We start from the raw sequence: 22,744 nt of genomic DNA, 5'->3' as shown, positions 1-22,744 counted from the left end.
ATGAAACCACACATACATTTTAAGCATGGGCAGAGATTCTAGTACTACATATATAATTTGCTTATTTTAATTATTAAACCATTACATTTTTGCAAATATTAAATTAATATTACAATTATATTGTTAATATTATATTCAATAAATTATATTAATAATACTATAAAAGTAATATTCATAAAAACAAATATCCATCCATACATCTACAAAAATAATTAAATAGCAGAACTGTGTTTAACATCAATAATAATGAGAAATGTATCTCGAGCAGCAAATCAGCATTTTAGAATGATTTTTAAATGATTAATGATGCTGAAAATTCAGCTTTACCATCATAGGAATAATTAATTAAACAATTAATTTAAAAAAAATTACTTTCAGACTACTTTCAAAAAACCTTAAAACTTAATGTTTCCAAACTTTTGACTACTGTGTGTGAGTGTGTATATACTACCAGTCAAAAGTTTGAGAGCGGTAAGATTTTAAAATGTTTTTAAGGAAGTCTTCTGCATGGCTGCATTTGTTATAAAAAAAATTGTAATAGTAAAATAATAATAATATTGTGAAATATTATTCAAATGTAAAATAACTTTTTAAATATATTTAATTTATGTAATTTATTTCTTTGATGCAAAGCTGAATTTTGCATAATCAAAGCATCATTACTCCAGACTTCAGTGTCACATGATCTTCAGAATCATTCTAAAATTATCTGATTGGCTGATCAAGAAACATTTGTTTATTATCAATGTTGAAGCATTTGTTTAAAACATTTTTTTTAAAGAATTTTTTAGAATTTTTTGATGAATAGAAAGTTCAAAAGAACCGTATTTATCTGAAATAGATAATGTAACATACTACCGTTCAAAAGTTTTGGGTCGATTTTTTTCTTAAATAAATGTATTTATTTTCCAGCAAGGATGCATTAAATTGATCAAGTGACAGTATAGACATTTATAATGTTGCAAAAAAATTATATTTATATTTCAGATAAATGCTGTTCTTTTGAACTTTCTATTCATTAAATAATCCTGGGGGAAAACTTGTACACAACTGTTTTCACATTGATAATAATAATAATAATAATAATAATAAATATTTCTTGAGCATCAAATCATTTTAGAATGATTTCTGAAGGATCATTTGATCCTTTTTACTTCTAAAGACTAGGTAGTGATGCTGAAAATTCAGGTTTGAATCACAAATAAATAGCATATTAAAATATATTCAAATAGAAAAAAGTTATTTTAAATTATACAAATATTATAAATAATATTTGAATATGTTTGTGTATCATGTTTGTGTAAATATTTACCCCACCATCTTTTTAAAAATTATATATGAATTTGTTTATAGATATTTTACTTATATATTATCTAAATATGTTTTGTCATAAAGTTGATCTGCTAACATCCTTGCCATGTGCGGCGCTCCTGTCGCGCTCGCCTGTTCCTGACGCGCAGACTAGTATGCCATGTAGATGGCATACAATTATATTTATTAAATATGTTCTTCTTTTTTTGTGTTTTATGCGGTTTGATTGAAAACTAGCAAAATAACGCTATTATTTTTGGATCAAAAAACCCGAAATCTCATTAAAATCATCGCACATATCATTTTTATATGTAGCCGAATGGACTATCCAGATGTGCTAAAGGTCTGCGCTGAGGCCGCCATGCGCGATTACTCATTGCCAAGTGCGCATGCGCGACGCGAGCACGACCAACTTGACGCGCTAACACTGATTATACTTCACCGCAACGAGGAGGTTACAGTCATTCACACATAATGGGAAAGAAACAGAAAAATAAGGGAGATGATGGGTAAGTTAGGACACGGGCGAGTGCCTAACACGGACTACTGTGAAGTACTGTGCTGTTTGTAATTTTGACAGCAGGGCAATGTTTAAGAAGACACACTGTTAGCTACCTGGCTAGCTTCTGATGGGCATGAGTTCATGTGCCGCTGTTACTAGGCCTGTCTTGATCCTTACCATACTGAACGCTTAACTACGGGAATATCATCAGGAGATCACTGACATTTACTAATACATTTGTAGACACGATGCTGATTGTGTAATTTATTGTAAGCGGTTTTTATTTGTCGCGTTTGGTGCTTTAAAATGAGACACGAGCAGGTTTTGCCAGCCCCCCTGAGTCGAGGTCTTCAAGCTGTGAGTCTTAGATTAGATGCACTTCACATCTGCTGTCATATCAGGCACTGTCCGAGCAAAGAAGACGCTAGTATTTAAGGACAGTGTCCTCTATGTATTACACGCAGTATCTGATTCCTCGCCCGGCAGTGCAACATCATCCGTTTCCATTGTGCTGACCGACGGTTCCGCATTGTCTTCAGTAAAACGCTCTTCTATGGGATGCCATCGATCTTTGTTCGTGTAGAAACGGTGTTGTACCTTATTTTACCTCCCTGCTAAATGGTTCCTTGCTATAATCCTAACCCCACCCACACACCCAATCCTAAACCTACCTGGGACTCTTGGGGGTACAAATCTGGAGGGTGTCAACATTTGGCACAAACCCGATAACAGTTAATAAAAATAAAAAAATGTGATCCATGCTGCAACATCTGAACCTTATTTTTCTATAAGTTCATATGTGTTTCATAAATATTGTAATAATTAATGGTTGAATACATTGTCACTACAGGTCTAAAATAACCTGGAATGACTTCATGGATAATCTGATTTAAGTAATAGTTTATAGAGTGATAGTTTAGTATTATTAGTTTATATATATAAGCTTGGAACTTATTTATGTCTTGACTCTAATCATTTAGTTTATGAAACATGTATTTTCTTCTGTTCTGTAAGCTGTAAGCTGTGATTTGTTTTTAGTTTATTTGGTTAAATGCTCAATGTGGGACAGTCGTTTTTATAGTCTTTTGAATGGCTAAATTTACCCGGGTCTGACGCTGAGCAGATTTTTGCTCTTCTGGCCTTGCTGGAGGTGGTTAAGTTGATTAGTGCCCTAATGAGTGTGTTAACCTGTGCCAACCCTTCTGTGCTTGTTGCTATGTCATTCCCTTTTCCAATAATCTCAGATGTCATGAGATCCAGCCATGAATTTTCGACTTTCAGTTGCATCAAAAACAAGATTACCTGTTACTTTACTATTACCGACTTTTGAAAAGGCTTTGCATTGCGTCAAAGTGTGGTCTGCTAAAACACATTTTTGGATTTCTCTCCTCCATTGAAAAAATGTGTCCATCTTTCCATTAGTTGGTCTTTCATCACCTGCTCTGTGTTTGCTGAGGGCTGCAGGTTTTTATACGTGAGAGGGCTCTGCCCTGTTATGACAGGCCAGTAAATGGTGATTTTCCCTTTCTGATGCAACAAGCATGCAAGGAGGGCTTTAGACTCCACTATAAATACAGCACAAGTTCACTTCTTCCTCATTGCTGTGTTTGACTTGTCAGGTAAGGTGCTTTGTTTAGGTTTTTAATATGCAGTTTTTGTAAATATATATATTTTTTCCAATTTTTTAAATTTATTATCCAGAGTGTTTTTTGGGGTGTAATATTCATCTTTACTGTTGGTTTAATGCTGATTGATGAGTTTGTCTTACACCGCTGGTTTATAATGATAGTTTTTTTTGTGTGTGTGTGAGTGTGATACAGCCAGAATAGGACACCCTTTTTTTCCTCTGGTGACAGATGTGAGTTTTCCTGGCTGGTTGCTAGTTAATCATTTCTGGTGGTCTGCATTTAGTCAGAGGTTAATTGTTTTATTGCATCATACATGTGTGTTAACCTGATTTCATCAAATATTTTGAGTTTTATGTACATTTCTTTTGGCTTTCTCAAAACATTTATTTAAATGCATCTTAATCTTAAATTCTACACAATTTAAAGAACCTGTTCAATCACTTGACAAGTTTATCTTTCTTGTAGAGACATTTTAAGTTTGAACAGAAAAATTAAAGGCAGAATCATGTGATTGGAGAAAGTTATAGTTATAGTCCTTGAAGAGGTGAACAGTAAATGTTAAGTGTGTTTAATCTCAAAGTTAATATATATGGGGGGAAATGTTTTTTAAAGTTCCTCAGTCAAATTAAATTGATTCTTCATCTTTTTCTGAATTTCGTAGTGCCAAAGACGACGGGGTTGACATCGACGCACTTGCGGCAGAGATTGAAGGAGCAGGAGCAGGCAAGGAGCAGAACAAATCAAAGAGCAAGAAAAAAAAAGCGAATAAAAAAGATGACTATGAGTAAGTCTTTGTCTCTTTCCTCCAACACTCACACAGTTTTCCTTTCTATATAAATAACCTTCTGGTCAAGATTCATTTAATATTGTTTAAATATTCTCTTATGCTCACCACCAAAGCTGCATGTATTTGTTTAAATATACAGTAAACCAGTAGTACTGTGTAATAATGTTACAATGTAAAATAAAATAACTGTATTCTATTTTAATTATTTTAATTTATTCCTGTGATGTACAGCTGAAATTTCAGCATCATTACTCTAATCTTCAGTGATCTTTCAGAAATCATTCTAATATGATGATTATGATGCTCATAAAACAATATACGTAATAGTTCATTGATGAATAAAAAAGAACAGCATATATTTAATATATAAATCTTTTGTAACATTATAAATGTATTTACTTTTGCTGATAAATGTAATATGTGAATAAAATGATGAATAATGGTATTAATTTACATGAAAAAATCAGAGGTGTAAATGTTTGGGAATTACTGATTACTTTTTTATTGCAGTGAGGATGAAATCCAGAAAGAACTGGAGCGCCTGTCATTAGAAAACCAAGCAGGAAAACCAGAAAAAGAAACAGCAAAGGTATTTAGCTTCACAAACTAGGGGTGTAAATATACATCATCAAGATATCGCAATTTAAAAAATAAAAAAAGATATGATTTGCAATGTAGAGTTAGTTTTATCCATGGCTCAGCTTACTGCATTTATATGGTTTAATTCACTCAACAATGTAAATTGTCATGTACTCACCCTCATTTCGTTTTAAAGCTATAAGATCTTCGTTCAGGTTCGATACACTAAATTAAGTAATTTTTTTTAATGATACCTTTGAAATTTTGGTCCCTCTATTTAAAGGGATAGTTCACTTTAAAATGAAAATTCTGTCATCCTTTACTCACTCTAAGGTTGTTTCAAACCTGTATGAATTTCTTTCTGCAGCTGAACACAAGGGAAGATTTTTTTGAAGAATGTTAGTAAAGAAAAAAAAAGAAACCAAAGAAAAAAAAAACTATGGAAGTCAATGGCACTGACATTCTACAAAAAAATCTTCCCTTGTGTTCAGCTGAAGAAAGAAATTCATACAGGTTTGAAACAACCTTAGAGTGAGTAAAGGATGACAGAATTTTCATTTTAAATTTCTTTAAAACTTAAAAGATCCACAAAATATCATGAAGGCATCGTAAAAATAATCAATCAAAAAACAAACTGCATCAATAGTTCCCTTAAAGATGTTTTTTGGGAAGCTGAACAAGGTTATCTTTTTCTCACAACCAAAAACACACTTCTTTAGTGACATTGTTGATTTCATGTTCTAAAAACAAAATGACAAAATCTTTCTAAAGCTAGTCCTGTTTAGCGCTGCAAACGATTTCTGAAACCCCAAATAAGCTCATTGATGGGTGTTCTCTTGTTCTCGCTCTTTATAACATCATACAGGGCCATATTTGGAAAAAAAAAACGTATGCGAACCCTGTGTCTATGGAACCATTCACTCTCATTATAATGCTTGGAAGAGCCAGAATATTTATTTCATATATCTCTGAATGTGGTGGGACACATTTTTTTTGTTTTAGGTGAACTAACCCTTTAATATTATTTTAACAATAATAAAGTAAAAATAATAAATCTCTCTTCTTCATTTTGCCTTAAAATATCACGATAGCATCATATGAGTTCAGTATTGCGATTTGTATTGTATCATGACTTGAGTGTATCGTTACTCTCCTAACACAAACTGATAAGCACATGTTCAACACAGGTTTATTTTTTTCCTCCCACTTCTAATAATGCAGATTCTATAAGTTGAGTCGTGCCATTAAAAGTAATTCCTTCGTGTGTTTCCCTCTTAGACATCCGATTCAGTAGAGGACGCTGAACCTGAGCCCACCCTGACAAAAGCAGACAAGAAGAAGGCCAAGAAGGGTAAGAAGGTGAATCTGGAGGATGAGGAAGGTGATGAAGATCAAGGTCAGAACAACATGGAGAACGAGCACAGGGCGAAAGACACCAAACCGGTGGCGGCTCCCGCTCCTGCAGGTCCTGCTTCAGACTCTGAGGACGAGGGCTCGCAGTCACGGCAGAAACCCAAGGCTAAAAAGAAAGGCGAGCGTAAGGGCGCATCTGACTCGGAAGAGGACGATGAAGTTGGTGGTGCAAAGAAGGCTGGAGGAGCGGCCGACAATGACGAATCGGATGACGATTCTCAAACCACACGCAAGAAGAAGAAAGGTAAAGGCAAAGACAAACCAGACAGCCAGGAAGACGAAAGAGAAGACCCGGCCTTCAAGATGAAGACGGCTGCGCAGAAGAAAGCAGAGAAAAAAGAGAGGGACAAGAAGAAGAAAGAGGAGGAGAGGGCCAAGCTGAGGGCTAAGAGAGAGAAAGAGGAAGAGGTCTCAAAGAAGGATGGAGGGAAAACGGACACCACACCTTCAACAGAGAGCCAGAAATTAGAGAGCGCGGCTTCAGTGGAGCAGGATGGAGCTGATGTCCAGGGAGAAGGTCAGATTTTCCATAATACATTGTTCACTGGAGTGTTTCTCTATATGTCTCTGTATAGTTGCAATCAAAATTATTAAACTCCCATTGCAAATCTGATTTATTGGCAAAATGTTAAGATTTTCAGCTGTTCGCAATGAACAACTCAGTAATCGAAATAGCTTTTAATGACTTCTGCAGTCTCAAAATGATTCAACCCCTTCATGGCAAGTATTGATAATGATCATATTTGTTTTGTATTTTTGTATTACTTTTTAACATTTATTAATTTATTGTGATAAATTAATGTACGGTTTTTGAAAGAAGTCTCTTTTGCACCCGAAGGCTGTAATATTGTGAAATACTATTACCACTAGGTTATTACAAAAATACAGAAATATTGCCGAAAAAATTGGAATTGAAAAATTTAAATTGATATTCAATTTATTATTAATTGATATTCTATTTGAATATATTTTATCATCATTCAAATATGCTGATTCGGTGCTCAGGAAACATCTTAGCAATGTTGAAAAGCATTAATGCTGCTTTTTTTGTGCCAATTTTATCAATTTGGTGCTCAAGAAACTTAAAATTGTATAAATTTGTATCAATTTGGTGCTCAAGAAACATCTTATCAATGTTGAAAAGCATTAATGCTGCTTATTTTCTTTAGTTTTGATGAATTTAATGTGCCCTTGCTGAATAGAAGGATTCATTTGTTTTAAAAAAACCTACTCAATCCAAACTATTGATCTGTAGTATATAGCCATTTCCGCTACTGAAGTTTAATCAAACACTAATAAAGGGATAGTTTACCCAAAAATGAAAAATGTATATTTATCTGCTTACCCCCAGGGCATCCAAGATGTAGGTGTGTAGAACACTGAAGAAACAAACACACCTACATCTTGGATGCCCTGGGGGTAAGCAGATAAATACAAATTTTTCAGTTTTGGGTGAACTATCCCTTTAAAGTCATGAGATGAGTCAAACACACTCCATAGGAAACTTGGGTTCCATTTTAATTTACAGTGTCCTTGTTACATGTTATATGTAATTACCATAGTAATAACAGTAAATTATGCATAATTACATGCAACTAACCCTCAACCGAACCCCCAAACCCTACCTGAACCCTATAGTAAGTATATAATAATAATAATAATAATAATAAATTTTATTTATAATGCACTTTATATTAAACAAACACCTTAAAGTGTAACTAAAAGGCATCATAATTGTGAATATCCATATATAACCATGTCCTAAGTTTTGTTAAGACAATAAATTAGTTGATAACATCTGAGCCACACTTGTTGATATCCAAGATGCTTGTCTGAGTTACTTCAAGCCTACATGATCACTGTTTCTTTATTCTCCAACTAATTTTCATTCTTATGCGCTTTTCTACAGAGGAGGCTGAGGGGGATAAAAAGAAAAAGGACAAGAAGAAGAAGAAAAGTGAGAAGGAAGAGAAAGACAAGAAAAAGGGTCCCAGCAAAGCGACAGTGAAAGCCATGCAGGAGGCCCTCGCCAAAATGAAGGAAGAGGAGGAACGAGCCAAAAGAGACGAGGAGGAGAGACTGAGGAGGCTGGAGGAGCTGGAGGCTCAGAGACTTGAGCAGGTCAGTGGAAAGAAACTTCAAGATCAGGGTGTCAAAAATGTTTATGACTCCTTCATCTCTGAAACCTTCATCCACAGGAGCGTCTAGAGGCTGAGAGGAAGGAGAAAAAGAAGCAAAAGGATAAGGAGAGAAAAGAAAGACTAAAGAGGGAGGGAAAACTCCTTACTAAGGCCCAGAAAGAGGCTCGAGCCAGGGCAGAAGCGACACTGCGAGCACTGCAGGCTCAGGGTGAGAATATGTCTGATGATGTGCTTATGATAAAGTTATGATGATAGCTGTTTTTTGACCTGGTGGTGTCGTTGGTTTTCTTTCAGGTGTTGAAGTGCCATCCAAAGATGCAATGCCAAAGAAGAAGCCTGTTTACTCTGACAAGAGAAAAAAGAAGCCAACAGCACAAACTCCTGAAGGTTAGATCCCGATTGATCCTGACTTGCTCTTTGCAGTAATCAAAGATGGTTATAATGTCCTAACAATTTTTTTTGTGCTTATATTAGAAACTTCGGAAGTGACATCACCTACATCAGAGACACCTCAGCCGATCACAAAAGCAAAAGAGGTGAAAGTAGACAAGCCTGAAGCAGAGCCAGGTAAGGACCAATCACAGCAAGCTCTGCTAGATTTACTCGGATAAAAAAAAGTATTTCTCAAATTTAGGGTCCTATGAAATCTGTTTATTTCCCCTAAATTCAGTGTTTTCTTAATTTTTCATTTTAATGGTTTATTTACGTTTTAGTCAGTAAATAGCATGTCTCACCAATTATCTAAATATAAAAAAATCACAATAAATTAGCATTTTCATTTGTCAAATTGCTGCACAACAAAACGTTACTGTATAAATTCAAATAGTAATCATCTAAAATCTAAAAAAGTTATTTTTTCTTCTTACTACTAACTACTTTCTTCTTACATCTTACCTACTACTTACTATCTACTTACATCTTACTACTTCTTACTACTACTTTCTTCTTTTTACTACTTTCTACTTCTTACTTCTTGCTACTTATTTCTTTTTTCTTTTTACTACTTCTTACTTACTACTTTTTACTTCTTACTACTTACTTCTATTATTTTCAGAATTTAATTTTAGGATATAAGAGTAATATATTTCTATCGCAATTTTAAGTTAACCAGACTTTTATTTTGGCATTGTGTCATGAAGACCTTTTGTGTTTCTGTAAGTATTTGACATGCTGATACTCCTTTTAGTCGTTTAATAATTACTGACTCTATTCCATATCGCAATTTGAATTTGATTCATTTTACAGCCCGACCTTTGAGTTATTAATCTTCAATTTGCCATGTTCTGTGACTGCATGCTATACATTAAAATTGTCTGTAAGGAAGTATGATGTCGTCTTAAAATTGTAGTTGTTATTGTTACAGTTAGGGAGCCAAAGCCGGAGGCTGCTGATCTGGACGACTGGGAGGCCATGGCCAGCGATGAGGAGAAAGGTGGGGTTAAAGCAACCTGTCCCACAGATGCATGTCTTTTAAATCATTGAAGTCATTGAGTGGTGGTTTGACACAGGCGCTGATTAATTTAACATTTGTGCACTCAGAGATGAAGAAGGTTCACATCGAGGTGAAGGAAACCACTAAAGCTACACACAAACCAGCTGAAGACCAGGAGGACGGCAGTGAGGAAGAGGAGGATGAAGAAGATGAGGATGACGATGATGAAGAGGAGGAAGAAGAGGAAGAGGCTGAAGGAGAGGATGAGAGTGAGGATGAGGAGGACCACAAAGTCAGCAGCAACAAGACGACCACAAACAAAGCAGGAAAAGAGCCAAGCTCAGAGTCGAGCAGCGAGAGCGATTCGGATGATGATCGAAGCAAGGAGGAGAGACTTTACGACAAGGCCAAGAGGCGCATAGAGGTACATTTACCCAGAATGTGTACAGATATACGCACATATTACTCAGCGGAGTGGAATAAATCATGTTGTCCTTTGTGTGCAGAAACGAAGGCAGGAAAACCTGAAGAACATTAATTTGGACCAGCTCCGATCTCCTGTGGTTTGTGTACTGGGCCATGTGGACACAGGGAAGACCAAAATCCTTGATAAGGTACATTTCAAGGTGACTGAGGTGGACTTCAGCAACTGTGTGGCTTTTGTTTCATATAGTTTTTTTCTCTCTCCATTAGTTGAGACACACAAATGTTCAGGATGGTGAGGCTGGGGGTATCACACAGCAGATCGGAGCCACAAATGTGCCTCTGGAAACCATAATAGAACAAACCAAGATGGTGAAAAATGTGAGTATCTTTCTGTAACGCACCTTCTCTCTTCTCTCAGGGACAGTTCTGTGCACTCAACCAAAGCGTAGACGGATAAATCTGCCATGTAAAAAGCTTGCAGGTGTCAAATTGAATAAATAAATTCCTCCCATAATTCATCTAAAGTAAAAAAAACAACAACAACTTGGCATTCGTGCAGTCATGTTATGTTCTCTGCGTGGAAGTAACATCAGTTCAGTTAGTTAGTTCAGATATGCTATGATAAATTGTAACAAATTATTAGGGCTGCACAGTTCTAATTACAAATCATAATTGTCGATTATTCCCTTGAAATTGTAATTGTGATTATTAAATATGATTATCACAGTTTACATTGAATAATGTTTTCAATAGCTTATACCTTTGTCTGAAGCGAATGCATGCCATATTTTTATATAAAAATAAAAACAAAAAAGCTGAAAACACTCTTCTTGAAAAACTCGTATTGCTTTTCTGTAATCCTCAAATGTCACACATACACTGGTTTGGTTTCTTCTTTAAATAAATGTACAAATATGCATCCAATTACAGCAGCTTTCACACCGGGTAGTTCTAGGAACTTAGTTGTAGGAACTAGGAATCAAGAGTGGTTCAGCGAGATCTAAACATTCCCCTAGGGATTTTCCAACGGTGTTCAAAGGTAAAATAACCTGCATCCCTTAATTAATAAACTTTGTTTAACATAAAAGTAATGGACAATTAAGATATGCACAAATTAGATGTTATGAGATGATATTATGTAGTTATTTAGTTTCAACTTTGCGCTAAGTAGAGACGAACTCCCTGACAGAGCCAGTCAGGTAATCCGTCATGTCACAATACAGACGTAACTTCACATGAATTAAATAAAAAAAGCCATGAATGAGTGCATGTTGGAAATAAAAGCGTCAAACGTATTTCTCTTTGTGTGTTTATGCTCAGTCACGTTTAGCCGTTCTCTCACCGAGTTGTTGCTCCAGCATATAAGCTAGTCATTGTATGTAAAGACCGATGAACTCCTTAAAGCTACACTGTGTGATATTTTCCCCCATCTAGCGGTGTAAAGGTATATGACCATCCAGTGAATAATAGTTTCTGTTCCTCTCAATTCTGATTTCGTTTTAACTCCTACGGTGGCCGATTTAGTCCAAGATTAACATGGCACTTCCCCTCTTCACATTCGCCATTGAGTGTTAAAACGCGAAAGGCGAAACTTTAATTTATGTGTATGTCCCTCTTTGGCTAATGTACTTTCAAGATGGAGGGGCAACATGGCGACCGGCATTCGAACCCCTCACCCGTATGTATTTTCAGTGGCATATTATAAACTTACGAGAATACTTTATTACTTGAAAGAAGTAAATATACATTAATGAGCACATATATGTTTGAAAGAACTAAGTGTTTTTAGCTAAGAATAAACTAAAAAAGTTACACAGTGTAGCTTTAAATCATATTAATGTCTGCTATATAACATTTATATAATAAACATCTAATTAATTACATTTCCGTGAGAATGAATTATTAGGCTTATCTCCGCGAGACGTGTAAATTAAACGCAGAGATGAAAACAGCGCTCTGTCATCAGCATTTCATAGCATGCTGACACAAACATTAATTTTGATGCCGAACTAGATAGTGTTGTCACGATACCAAAATTAAGACTTCGATACGACTAAAATACCTTGATACCGATACCAATACTCACATTTCAAGCTCATAGTTATGGGGAGTTGATATCAACTCTTTTATTTATGTTCTTCATTTGAAAACATAAGACTTTATAAATGTATTTTGCCCTTTGTTAATATGGTGAAACAGCATTAATGTTAAAAAGACTTTGCACTAAATAAAAAAAAAAAAGATAAACAATAACTATTTATTGATGTAAATGTCTTTTGTTCTGTATGTAAGGAAGTGAAACTGCAAAAATTACAGTGTTTAAAAAGCTCAGTTATATATCAAATAATAGGTATCTGTTATAAAAAAAAATCTATATTGGTCGCTCACTAGCTATTTCGCGTACATTCTACCAGTCAGCGTAAACATTCGTTACTGGTAGTTCCTACTCTGAAGTAGTCGTGATTTTCCTCTCAGAGAGTAAAAATGCTCTAAACACACCTCTTAAGCATGCAAAATAATGTAAGTGTTTTTCGTGGCATTCGTAATTGTGATTACAAATTTGATTAATTGTGCATTCCTAATTTTTGTTCTTATTTTACATGTATACATAGACTTTCATGGAACATTAGGTCATAACCTCAAAAGTCATGGAAATGTATTGGTGAAAATGTGTATGAACCCTGGTGTTTGTATGTTTGTATCAGTTTGAGAAGGAGAATGTGAAGATTCCTGGCATGCTCATTATTGACACACCTGGACACGAGTCTTTCAGGTACACACTATAATGTTTTTGTTTTGTGTGTTTGTGTGCCATATAAAAATGATAGACAGATTATATATACTACCATTAATTAATACTTTTATTAAACAAGGATTTATTAAATTGATAGTATATTGACAGTATAGAGATCTATAATGTTTCTATTTCAAATAAATGATGTTTGTTTTGAAAGTTCTGTTCTTTAAAACATGCAAAATCATGGTTTCCACAAACGGATTTCAACACTGATAATAATAGTAAAGGTTTCTTGAGCAGCAGATCATCATATTAGAATGATTTCTGAATGATCATGTAACACTGAAGACTTGGAGACTGAAAATTCAGCTTTGAATCAGAAAATGTTTTAGTGCATTTTATAATATATTCAAATAGAAATGCATTGTAATAAGTAGTTTCACTGGATTTTTTTATGTATCCGTTATATTCGTTTTCTGATAAGGCATACACTTCAACAAACATGAGGTCCAAAAAGTGGTATAAATAGCTGGACACCAACACAACAGTACAGTATAAATAACTGGATACCAAATCAAAGACACATATCACTGATATGTAAAATAGAAGCAGGGTAGTCAAGTCAAAAGATCACAGTTGGTACGTCAATAGTTTACTCTATTTTTGCTCAGATTAATAAGTGCAACCTTGGTGAATAGAGAATTAAAAAAAAAACTGCCAATCCCAATCTTTGACTGGTTTTGTGTGTGTGTGTATTTAACAATATCATGTATTTATTTTAATATTAAAATTATTATAAAAATGAACTTGCTGTCATTACATTTGTATAATGTGTAGAACTTGTACAAAATCCATACCAGTCAACCACTAAACTTTTTGAAATCTATTTGTATTGTATTTGTGCATTTAATGGCTCTCTCCTCCACCCTTCAGTAATCTGAGGAACAGGGGTAGTTCTCTGTGTGACATCGCCATCCTGGTGGTGGATATCATGCACGGTTTAGAGCCACAGACGCTTGAGTCCATCAACCTGCTGAAAGAGAAGAAATGCCCCTTCATAGTAGCACTTAACAAGGTACCAGATAGTGACTACTGAATGCTGATACTGATGATTACAACAAGTATTTGTATTTACTAATGTTTCTTTCTCAGATTGACCGTCTGTATGACTGGAAAAAGAGTCCAGACACCGATGTAGTGGCCACACTAAAGAAACAAAAGAAGAACACCAAGGATGAGTTTGATGAGAGAGCTAAATCTGTCATCGTAGAGTTCGCGCAGCAGGTCTGTTGTCATTATCTTTTTGTGTAGTCCCATTTACTTTTCACTTTAATGGTGTTTGCAAGTACTGTTTTATTTTACACACACACACACACACACACACACACACACACACACACACACACACACACACACACACACACACACTCACACACACAACTGAGCTTAACTCAAGTGTTGTCTTGTGTGTTTCTTTCAATTTTCAGGGTCTTAATGCCGCCCTTTTCTACGAGAACAAAGACCCTCGTACGTTTGTGTCCCTGGTACCCACCTCAGCCCACTCGGGTGATGGGATGGGGAACCTCATCGCCCTGCTGGTAGAGCTCACTCAAAGCATGCTGGCCCGCCGACTGGCTCACTGTGACGAGCTTCGGGCACAGGTTATGGAGGTAAGAGGTCAAAAGAAAAGCTTTGAGTTATTACATTACATTTAGCTTATGAATGCAATGGCCAATCAGAGGGATTTAGATTAGTCACTGCTGAAAATGAGTTTGGTTTGTTGGGAGCCCTTACTGACTGCATTCTATTTGTGAATTCTTTCATCATATACAGCGGTGGGAAAAATTGAGACCACTGCAAAATTATCAGTTTCTCTGGTTTTACTATTTATAGGTATGTGTTTGGGTAAAATTAACATTTAGTTTTATTCTATAAACTACTGACAACATTTTTACCAAATTCCAAATAAAAATATTATAATTTAGAGCATTTATTTGCCAAAATGACAAAAAAGATGCAGTGTTGTCAGACCTCGAATAATGGAAAGAAAACAAGTTCATATTCATTTTTAAACAACACTAATGTTTTAACTTAGGAGGAGTTCAGAAATCTATGTTTGGTGGAATAACCCTGATTTTGAATCACAGCTTTTATGCGTCTTGGAATGCTCTCCACCAGTCTTTCACATTGATGTGGGTGACTTTATGCCACTCCTGGTGCAAAAATTCACACGGCTCGGATTTGTTTGATGGCTTGTGACCAACCGTCTTCCTCTTGATCACGTCCCAGAGGTTTTCAATGGGGTTCAGGTCTGGAGATTGGGCTGGCCATGACAGGGTATTGATCTGGTGGGTGCAAGACACTCTCCAGGCCTCCGTCTAACCATTAGACGAGCTGTTGTTGGACAAAGCTGAAAATTGGACTCATCAGAGAAGATGACCTTACTCCAGTCCTCTACAGTCCTATCCTTATGATCTCAGCCTGGCTCTTCTTTGCTTCTTATTGATGAAGGGCTTTTTTCTAGCTTTGCACGACTTTTCGACTAGTTTCGAACCGTCCTTGCCATGCACTTCATCCCAGCTGCCTTTTGCCATTCTTTTTGCTGGGCACTTGATGTCATCCTACGGTTGTTGAGTGACATTCGAATGAGTTGGCGGTCATTCCGGTCAGTGGAGAGTCGTTTTCGCCCTCTGCCGGTTGTCCCCAATGTCTGCTGCTTGACCTTGTTCTTATGAACTGCCGTCTTTGAAATTTTGATTGGATGGAAGCAACCCGACGCTTACTGTATCCCTCTGCCAGCAAAGCCAGAATTGAACCCTTCTTTTCCTCACTCAAAGCTTTCCTTTTAAACTTTTTTGGCATGGTCAATAGTTCTTTTTTAATTCCAGTGACTTTTGAGGTACTACTAGCACTGTCTTTTGCCATCCAGCTGGTCCCTACTGCAAGAGGATAGTGATGACCACAGAAGTGTTTTTTTTAATACTTTTCCTTATTTATAAGATTAGGCTCAGGTGATCACCTAATCAGCACCTCATTCAGCAGAATGAGGTATGCCTGTGTTGGAATTCAACAGACATTGGAATGGAATGGCTTCCATACTCGTAGAGATGCTGATTTAAGAAAAAAATTGCAGTGGTCTCTTAATTTTTTTCAGAGCTGTACAGTACACAGTTGTGTATAGCTGTAATAGTTTTTAATCAATTAATAATCATTATTACAATATCAAGAGCAATAATTGACAATGATTTATTTATATATATATTTAAAGGTAAAAAAAGTTCATTTCTGTCATGTATGTTCAATCAAAATGGTTTGTAAAACCTGCTTTTTTTTTGCCATGGATCCAAGCTTTAATATAACCTATGCGGCCCATTTCCTATACCTCAGGTAAAAGCTCTGCCTGGCATGGGTACGACGATAGATGTGATCCTGATCAATGGTTGTCTGCGGGAGGGTGAGACCATTATTGTCCCTGGTGTGGATGGACCAATCGTCACTCAGATCAGAGGGTTGCTCCTTCCTCCACCCCTGAAAGAGCTCAGAGTGAAGGTCTCATGCACAATTCTATATTTCATTTACCATATCCGTTATGTTGCAATAGACCTCTGAGCTGATCTCACATGCTATATTTTTCTTCTCTCTGTGTACAGAATCAGTATGAGAAGCATAAAGAAGTGTCCACGGCTCAGGGAGTGAAGATCCTGGGAAAAGATCTGGAGAAGACTCTGGCAGGTCTGCCCCTCCTCGTAGCTCATAAAGAGGATGAGATTCCAGTGCTGAGGGTAACTATGTACCTTTACAAAGTCTCCTTAAGAACACTATACTTTTCTTTCTTTGCTCACCCATACATGAATCAAGTCAGAATGAACTGTTTAGCTTATTGCTGCACTGGTGAGGTTTCCTGCATCCTGATGTTCGCTGTTTGTAGGACGAGTTGATCCGGGAGCTGAAACAGACCCTGAACGCCATAAAGCTGGAGGAGAAGGGCGTGTATGTGCAGGCCTCTACGCTCGGCTCTCTGGAGGCTCTACTGGAGTACTTGCGTACATCTAAAGTGCCTGTAAGCCTTCAAACCCCCTACACTCTCTCATAAAGCCTTTTTTTTATTAATCAGTTATTGAAGAACTTGCTTGGATTTATTATGGTTTTGTACTGTATGTTGTCATCCAAGCTTTTTCAAAACCAAGCAAGCTACCTACATAAACTGTTGCCTTTTAAGGCAACATCCTGTCAGTCATGGCAGAGTGAGTGATTTAGGGCACCCAAAATTGGCAGCCGCTCTGACGCACAAATAGCCCTCCTTACGTGAAGCACATGAAAGATTCCTGTTTACAAACCGAGTTTGATGGTACCATCTTACTCTAAAGAGCAATACATAGTGTGCAAATATTGGTTAAAGTAGTCGTTTTGATTTTGTTTAAAGTTCAAAGATTGTATTATTATATATGAAGTGTAATATACAGTCTTGTTCAAAATAATAGCAGTACAATGTGACTAACCAGAATAATCAAGGTTTTTAGTATATTTTTTATTGCTACGTGGCAAACAAGTTACCAGTAGGTTCAGTAGATTCTCAGAAAACAAATGAGACCCAGCATTCATGATATGCACGCTCTTAAGGCTGTCCAATTGGGCAATTAGTTGAATTAGTTGAAAGGGGTGTGTTCAAAAAAATAGCAGTGTGGCATTCAATCACTGAGGTCATCAATTTTGTGAAGAAACAGATGTGAATCAGGTGGCCCCTATTTAAGGATGAAGCCAACACTTGTTTAACATGCATTTGAAAGCTGAGGAAAATGGGTCGTTCAAGACATTGTTCAGAAGAACAGCGTACTTTGATTAAAAAGTTGATTAGAGAGGGGAAAACCTATAAAGAGGTGCAAAAAATGATAGGCTGTTCAGCTAAAATGATCTCCAATGCCTTAAAATGGAGAGCAAAACCAGAGAGACATGGAAGAAAACGGAAGACAACCATCAAAATGGATAGAAGAATAACCAGAATGGCAAAGGCTCAGCCAATGATCACCTCCAGGATGATCAAAGACAGTCTGGAGTTACCTGTAAGTACTGTGACAGTTAGAAGACGTCTGTATGAAGCTAATCTATTTTCAAGAATCCCCCGCAAAGTCCCTCTGTTAAAAAAAAGGCATGTGTAGAAGAGGTTACAATTTGCCAAAGAACACATCAACTGGCCTAAAGAGAAATGGAGGAACATTTTGTGGACTGATGAGAGTAAAATTGTTCTTTTTGGGTCCAAGGGCCACATGCAGTTTGTGAGACGACCCCCAAACTCTGAATTCAAGCCACAGTACACAGTGAAGACAGTGAAGCATGGAGGTGCAAGCATCATGATATGGGCATGTTTCTCCTACTATGGTGTTGGGCCTATTTATCGCATACCAGGGATCATGGATCAGTTTGCATATGTTAAAATACTTGAAGAGGTCATGTTGCCCTATGCTGAAGAGGACATGCCCTTGAAATGGTTGTTTCAACAAGACAATGACCCAAAACACACTAGTAAACGGGCAAAGTCTTGGTTCCAAACCAACAAAATTAATGTTATGGAGTGGCCAGCCCAATCTCCAGACCTTAATCCAATTGAGAACTTGTGGGGTGATATCAAAAATGCTGTTTCTGAAGCAAAACCAAGAAATGCGAATGAATTGTGGAATGTTGTTAAAGAATCATGGAGTGGAATAACAGCTGAGAGGTGCCACAAGTTGGTTGACTCCATGCCACACAGATGTCAAGCAGTTTTAAAAAACTGTGGTCCTACAACTAAATATTAGTTTAGTGATTCACAGGATTGCTAAATCCCAGGAAAAAAAAAAAAATGTTTGTACAAAATAGTTTTGAGTTTGTACAGTCAAAGGTAGACACTGCTATTTTTTTGAACACACCCCTTTCAACTAATTGCCCAATTGGACAGCCTTAAGAGCGTGCATATCATGAATGCTGGGTCTCATTTGTTTTCTGACAATATACTGAACCTACTGGTAACTTGTTTGCCACGTAGCAATAAAAAATATACTAAAAACCTTGATTATTCTGGTTAGTCACATTGTACTGCTATTATTTTGAACAAGACTGTATATCATAAATATTCATATATAATATGATGTCATAAATTCAATGAATCCAAACTGCCCCCTAAACCCTCATTCACTATTCCCTACTTTAATACTTATTTTCCACCATAATTTGCAAAACAATGTGATTTTCTGGATTTTGTCCCCTCATTCTGTCCCTCAAAGTTGAAGTGTACCTATGATGAAAATTACAGCCCTCTCTCTTCTTTTTAAGTGGGAGAACTTGCACAAGTCATTTTAAAGACTTTTGTTTGTTTAAGATTATTTGTATTAGCACAAAAAAAGATCTGATAATTGAGATTAACTGAGATTAAATCAGATTAACTGTCAAAATATTGACCGATTACTAAAACATTTAAGTGACAGCCCTAATTGTATTTGTTTTCTCCGTTGAGCTTGTTGCAGGGTAATCGAGCTGTAGTGTTTCAGTTGATTGCATCACAACTTAGATTCTCTCTCTGTCCATCAGTATGCTGGCATCAACATTGGTCCTGTCCACAAGAAAGACGTCATGAAAGCTTCCACTATGTTGGAGCATGATCCACAGTATGTATTCTGAGTAATACATTATCTCCTATTGTGAGATTATATCATGCTAATCATATCTTTCTTCCTGTAGGTATGCAGTGATCCTGGCGTTTGATGTGAAGATAGAGCGAGATTCTCAGGAGATGGCTGACAGTCTCGGCGTGCGCATTTTCAGCGCCGAGATCATCTACCATCTGTTTGACGCCTTCACCAAATACAGAGAAGACTACAAGAAACAGAAACAGGATGAGTTCAAGTGCGTTATCTACTGTCCTCATCCTCACACTTTTGTTCTCTTTAACAGTTCAAAAGTAAATACTTTTTTAGTTAATAATAAAAATGTATACTTTTATTCAGCAAGAATGCATTAAATTGATTAAATCAATAGTGACATCGAAGACTTTTATAATGTTACCAAATATTTATATTTCAAGTAAATGCAGTTTACTGCACAATATTTTTGTTGAAACCTTTTTCAAAAATTCCTTGTGGAATAAAACCAGGAATTCTTTTAAAAAAATGTATCACAGTTTCCCAAAAAACATTATGCTTTTTAAAAAAAAAAAAAGAAAAAAAAGAGGAAAAAAAATAGCTCATAGTAGTGTAAGGTTTAACATTTAACTCCTCTAGACCAAAACATTTTCAATTCACATTTAAGCCAAGATAAGGCTGTGGTTACAATTGTTACTTTGAAAAACAGAATTTTTCCTGAATCTTTTCAGTCTGAATAATTGAAAGTTTCTCTCTTTTTCAGACAACTAGCCGTGTTCCCCTGTAAGCTGCGAATATTGCCCCAGTTCATCTTCAACTCCAGAGATCCCATTGTCATGGGCGTCATAGTGGACGCTGGCGTTCTGAGAACAGGCACTCCGGTGTGTGTGCCCAGCAAAGGGGTGAGAAATTTAGACAGTGTGCACATTATATGCTCATTAATAAAAGCAGCAGAGAAACTGCTTTCCTCTACGTTCAATATTTACATTTTCCAGTTAATTTTATGGGAAAGTCACATTTGTAGTGCTTTTGTTTGCATGAATTTTTCTCTCTTTCTCAGTTTGTAGACATTGGCATTGTGACCGGCATTGAAATAAATCACAAATCTGTAGACAGCGCTAAGAAAGGACAGGAGATCTGTGTGAAAATAGAGCCAATTCCCGGAGAATCACCCAAGATGTACGGCCGACACTTTGAGGCTGTAGACATCATTGTTAGCAAGGTATGCTCTCTCCCTACATCCTGAAATAAAAACACTGGAACTCACATGATGCCAAGACAATTAGGACTGCCCCCGGCTAAAGATTTTTCTAGTCAAACAGTTGTTGTTCATTTTAAGCCATTAGTTGAGTAATCACGTTTATATAATTGAATTCATTAAATATATACTGGGGCTGGAATATATGCGCTCAAGCGTACACATAAAGCTTTCTGTAAAGCCCTGGCAAACGTTATGATTATCAATGTGTCGGAAAAAATATTAAGGAGACACTTTAATTGTTTATTAATTAGTGCTTTCCGAGTCAGCATTGGCTGCAAAGATGAATTCACCATCCTAATTTTTTTCCCCTTTATCTCTTGTAGATTACCCGTCAGTCAATCGACACTCTGAAGAACTGGTTCAGAGATGAGATGCAGAAATCAGACTGGCAGTTAATCATGGAACTGAAGAAAACCTTTGAAATCATCTGAACACACCAACGACTGACTGACTGACTGATTCTCGATCTCAAACGACCCCCGTGCACACATACAAACGCTACATGTTGTACACTCCTAAAGGTCACACGTGATTATGGAGTCATCAGTGTTGCTCATACATTTAAGGACATTCGTACTCAGACACAGCCTCGCACAGTCCCGTATCGAGGATTAGTTCCTCGTGTGTGTGTGTGCATGGGAGAACTCACACCTTTCCCTTTTTCCTCTCCAGCTCTTTTTGGGTGGTGGGGAGTGTTGGAGACCAAAAAAAAAAGATTAAAAAAAGAAAAGTGGAAAAAAAGCAAGGAAAAAAATGTTTTTCTGTGAGAAACTGAAACTATTACCACTGTTTTAAACAGTGACAAATGTTAGAAAATGTTAGATGACCTTTACAATTATTCCAAATGTGCCTGTTCTCTCTGATCAATCCAGTTTATTTTTCATTTCATGGATTTCACCATCTCAACGTTCACTGTATGGCTGGATTAAACTTGAGCTGCTGATTTGGGCCTGAGGTCTGACCTTAGATTAACGCTGAGGTTTAAATTGAAGGGTATACATTGAAGACGGTGTGGTTTTCCTAAAACGACTGCTGGAGATTTCACCAGGATTTTAGATATATTAAAAAACAGCTACCTTATCAGTATTTTCATTTTGCCCTGCCTTTCCCTTTAATTTTGGTAGTACAGTTCTTAAATGGTCCTTTTTAAAACGATCCTCCTCCAGCCAGAGACTGACTCTCCTCCTCCCTCTCGTGGGTGTGAACTTGGAAGGCTTTTCCCTTAATCATTTTGAATATGTAATTTCAGAGATTGATATGTGAATATCAACAACAATAAAGAGATGGCCTATTTATAGACTGTGATGTCTACTTGTTTTGCTTTTGGTGATAATGAATGCACAGATGATGCTTAGAATATGGAATATAATGGAAATTATAGTTTGCTTAAAGGAAAAAAAAGAATCCCTTTTCTGAGGACAACAAAGATTGGACATTATTTTTGCACCAAAATGTAATAAGCTGTAATGTGTAAGCAATAAGCTAAAAATGTAAGTATACATCAACATAGTGTTTGTTGTAGGCCATTTAATTTATAATGATTTTAATAATTAAAATGCAGGATTAATTTCAGTCAATTACAGTACATAATAAGGATTTGATTATTTTGTATATTTGATATACAAATATTTGATATTTTACACACACAAGTATTTTATATTTTACACACACAGAGACAGATACAGCTCTGGGAAAGATCTCTCTCTATTATATATATATACACATACAACACACTGATCAGGCATAACATTATGACTGATATTAAAGCTACACTGATATTTTCCCCCATCTAGCGGTGAAAAGGTATATGACCATCCAGTGAATAATAGTTTCTGTTCCTCTCAATTCTGATTTCGTTTAACTCCTACGGTGGCCGATTTAGTCCAAGATTAACATGGCAATCCCCCTCTTCACAT

At 36.3% G+C, this 22,744-nt stretch overlaps 1 protein-coding gene across 1 annotated transcript; it reads left to right on the top strand.

Annotated features, from left to right (window-relative positions):
* The first annotated feature begins 1,686 nt into the window (after window positions 1-1,686).
* On the top strand, window positions 1,687-22,128 carry eif5b (eukaryotic translation initiation factor 5B). The gene is made up of 24 exons (XM_067441072.1): window positions 1,687-1,820; window positions 4,103-4,225; window positions 4,739-4,817; window positions 6,086-6,737; window positions 8,130-8,341; window positions 8,419-8,569; window positions 8,656-8,748; window positions 8,836-8,928; window positions 9,725-9,793; window positions 9,901-10,217; window positions 10,300-10,407; window positions 10,487-10,597; window positions 12,925-12,992; window positions 13,890-14,031; window positions 14,109-14,240; window positions 14,444-14,626; window positions 16,344-16,505; window positions 16,607-16,738; window positions 16,885-17,016; window positions 19,518-19,594; window positions 19,668-19,832; window positions 20,331-20,469; window positions 20,628-20,789; window positions 21,152-22,128. The coding sequence occupies exons 1-24, from the start codon at window positions 1,786-1,788 to the stop codon at window positions 21,257-21,259; spliced, it is 3,645 nt and encodes a 1,214-aa protein (XP_067297173.1). The 5' UTR covers window positions 1,687-1,785; the 3' UTR covers window positions 21,260-22,128.
* Window positions 22,129-22,744: the final 616 nt, after the last annotated feature.

This window comes from Pseudorasbora parva, chromosome 4, assembly GCF_024679245.1.
Source record: "Pseudorasbora parva isolate DD20220531a chromosome 4, ASM2467924v1, whole genome shotgun sequence".
In the NCBI taxonomy this organism is placed as follows: Eukaryota; Metazoa; Chordata; class Actinopteri; order Cypriniformes; family Gobionidae; genus Pseudorasbora; species Pseudorasbora parva.
This window is presented reverse-complemented; position numbering and strand designations above follow the sequence as displayed.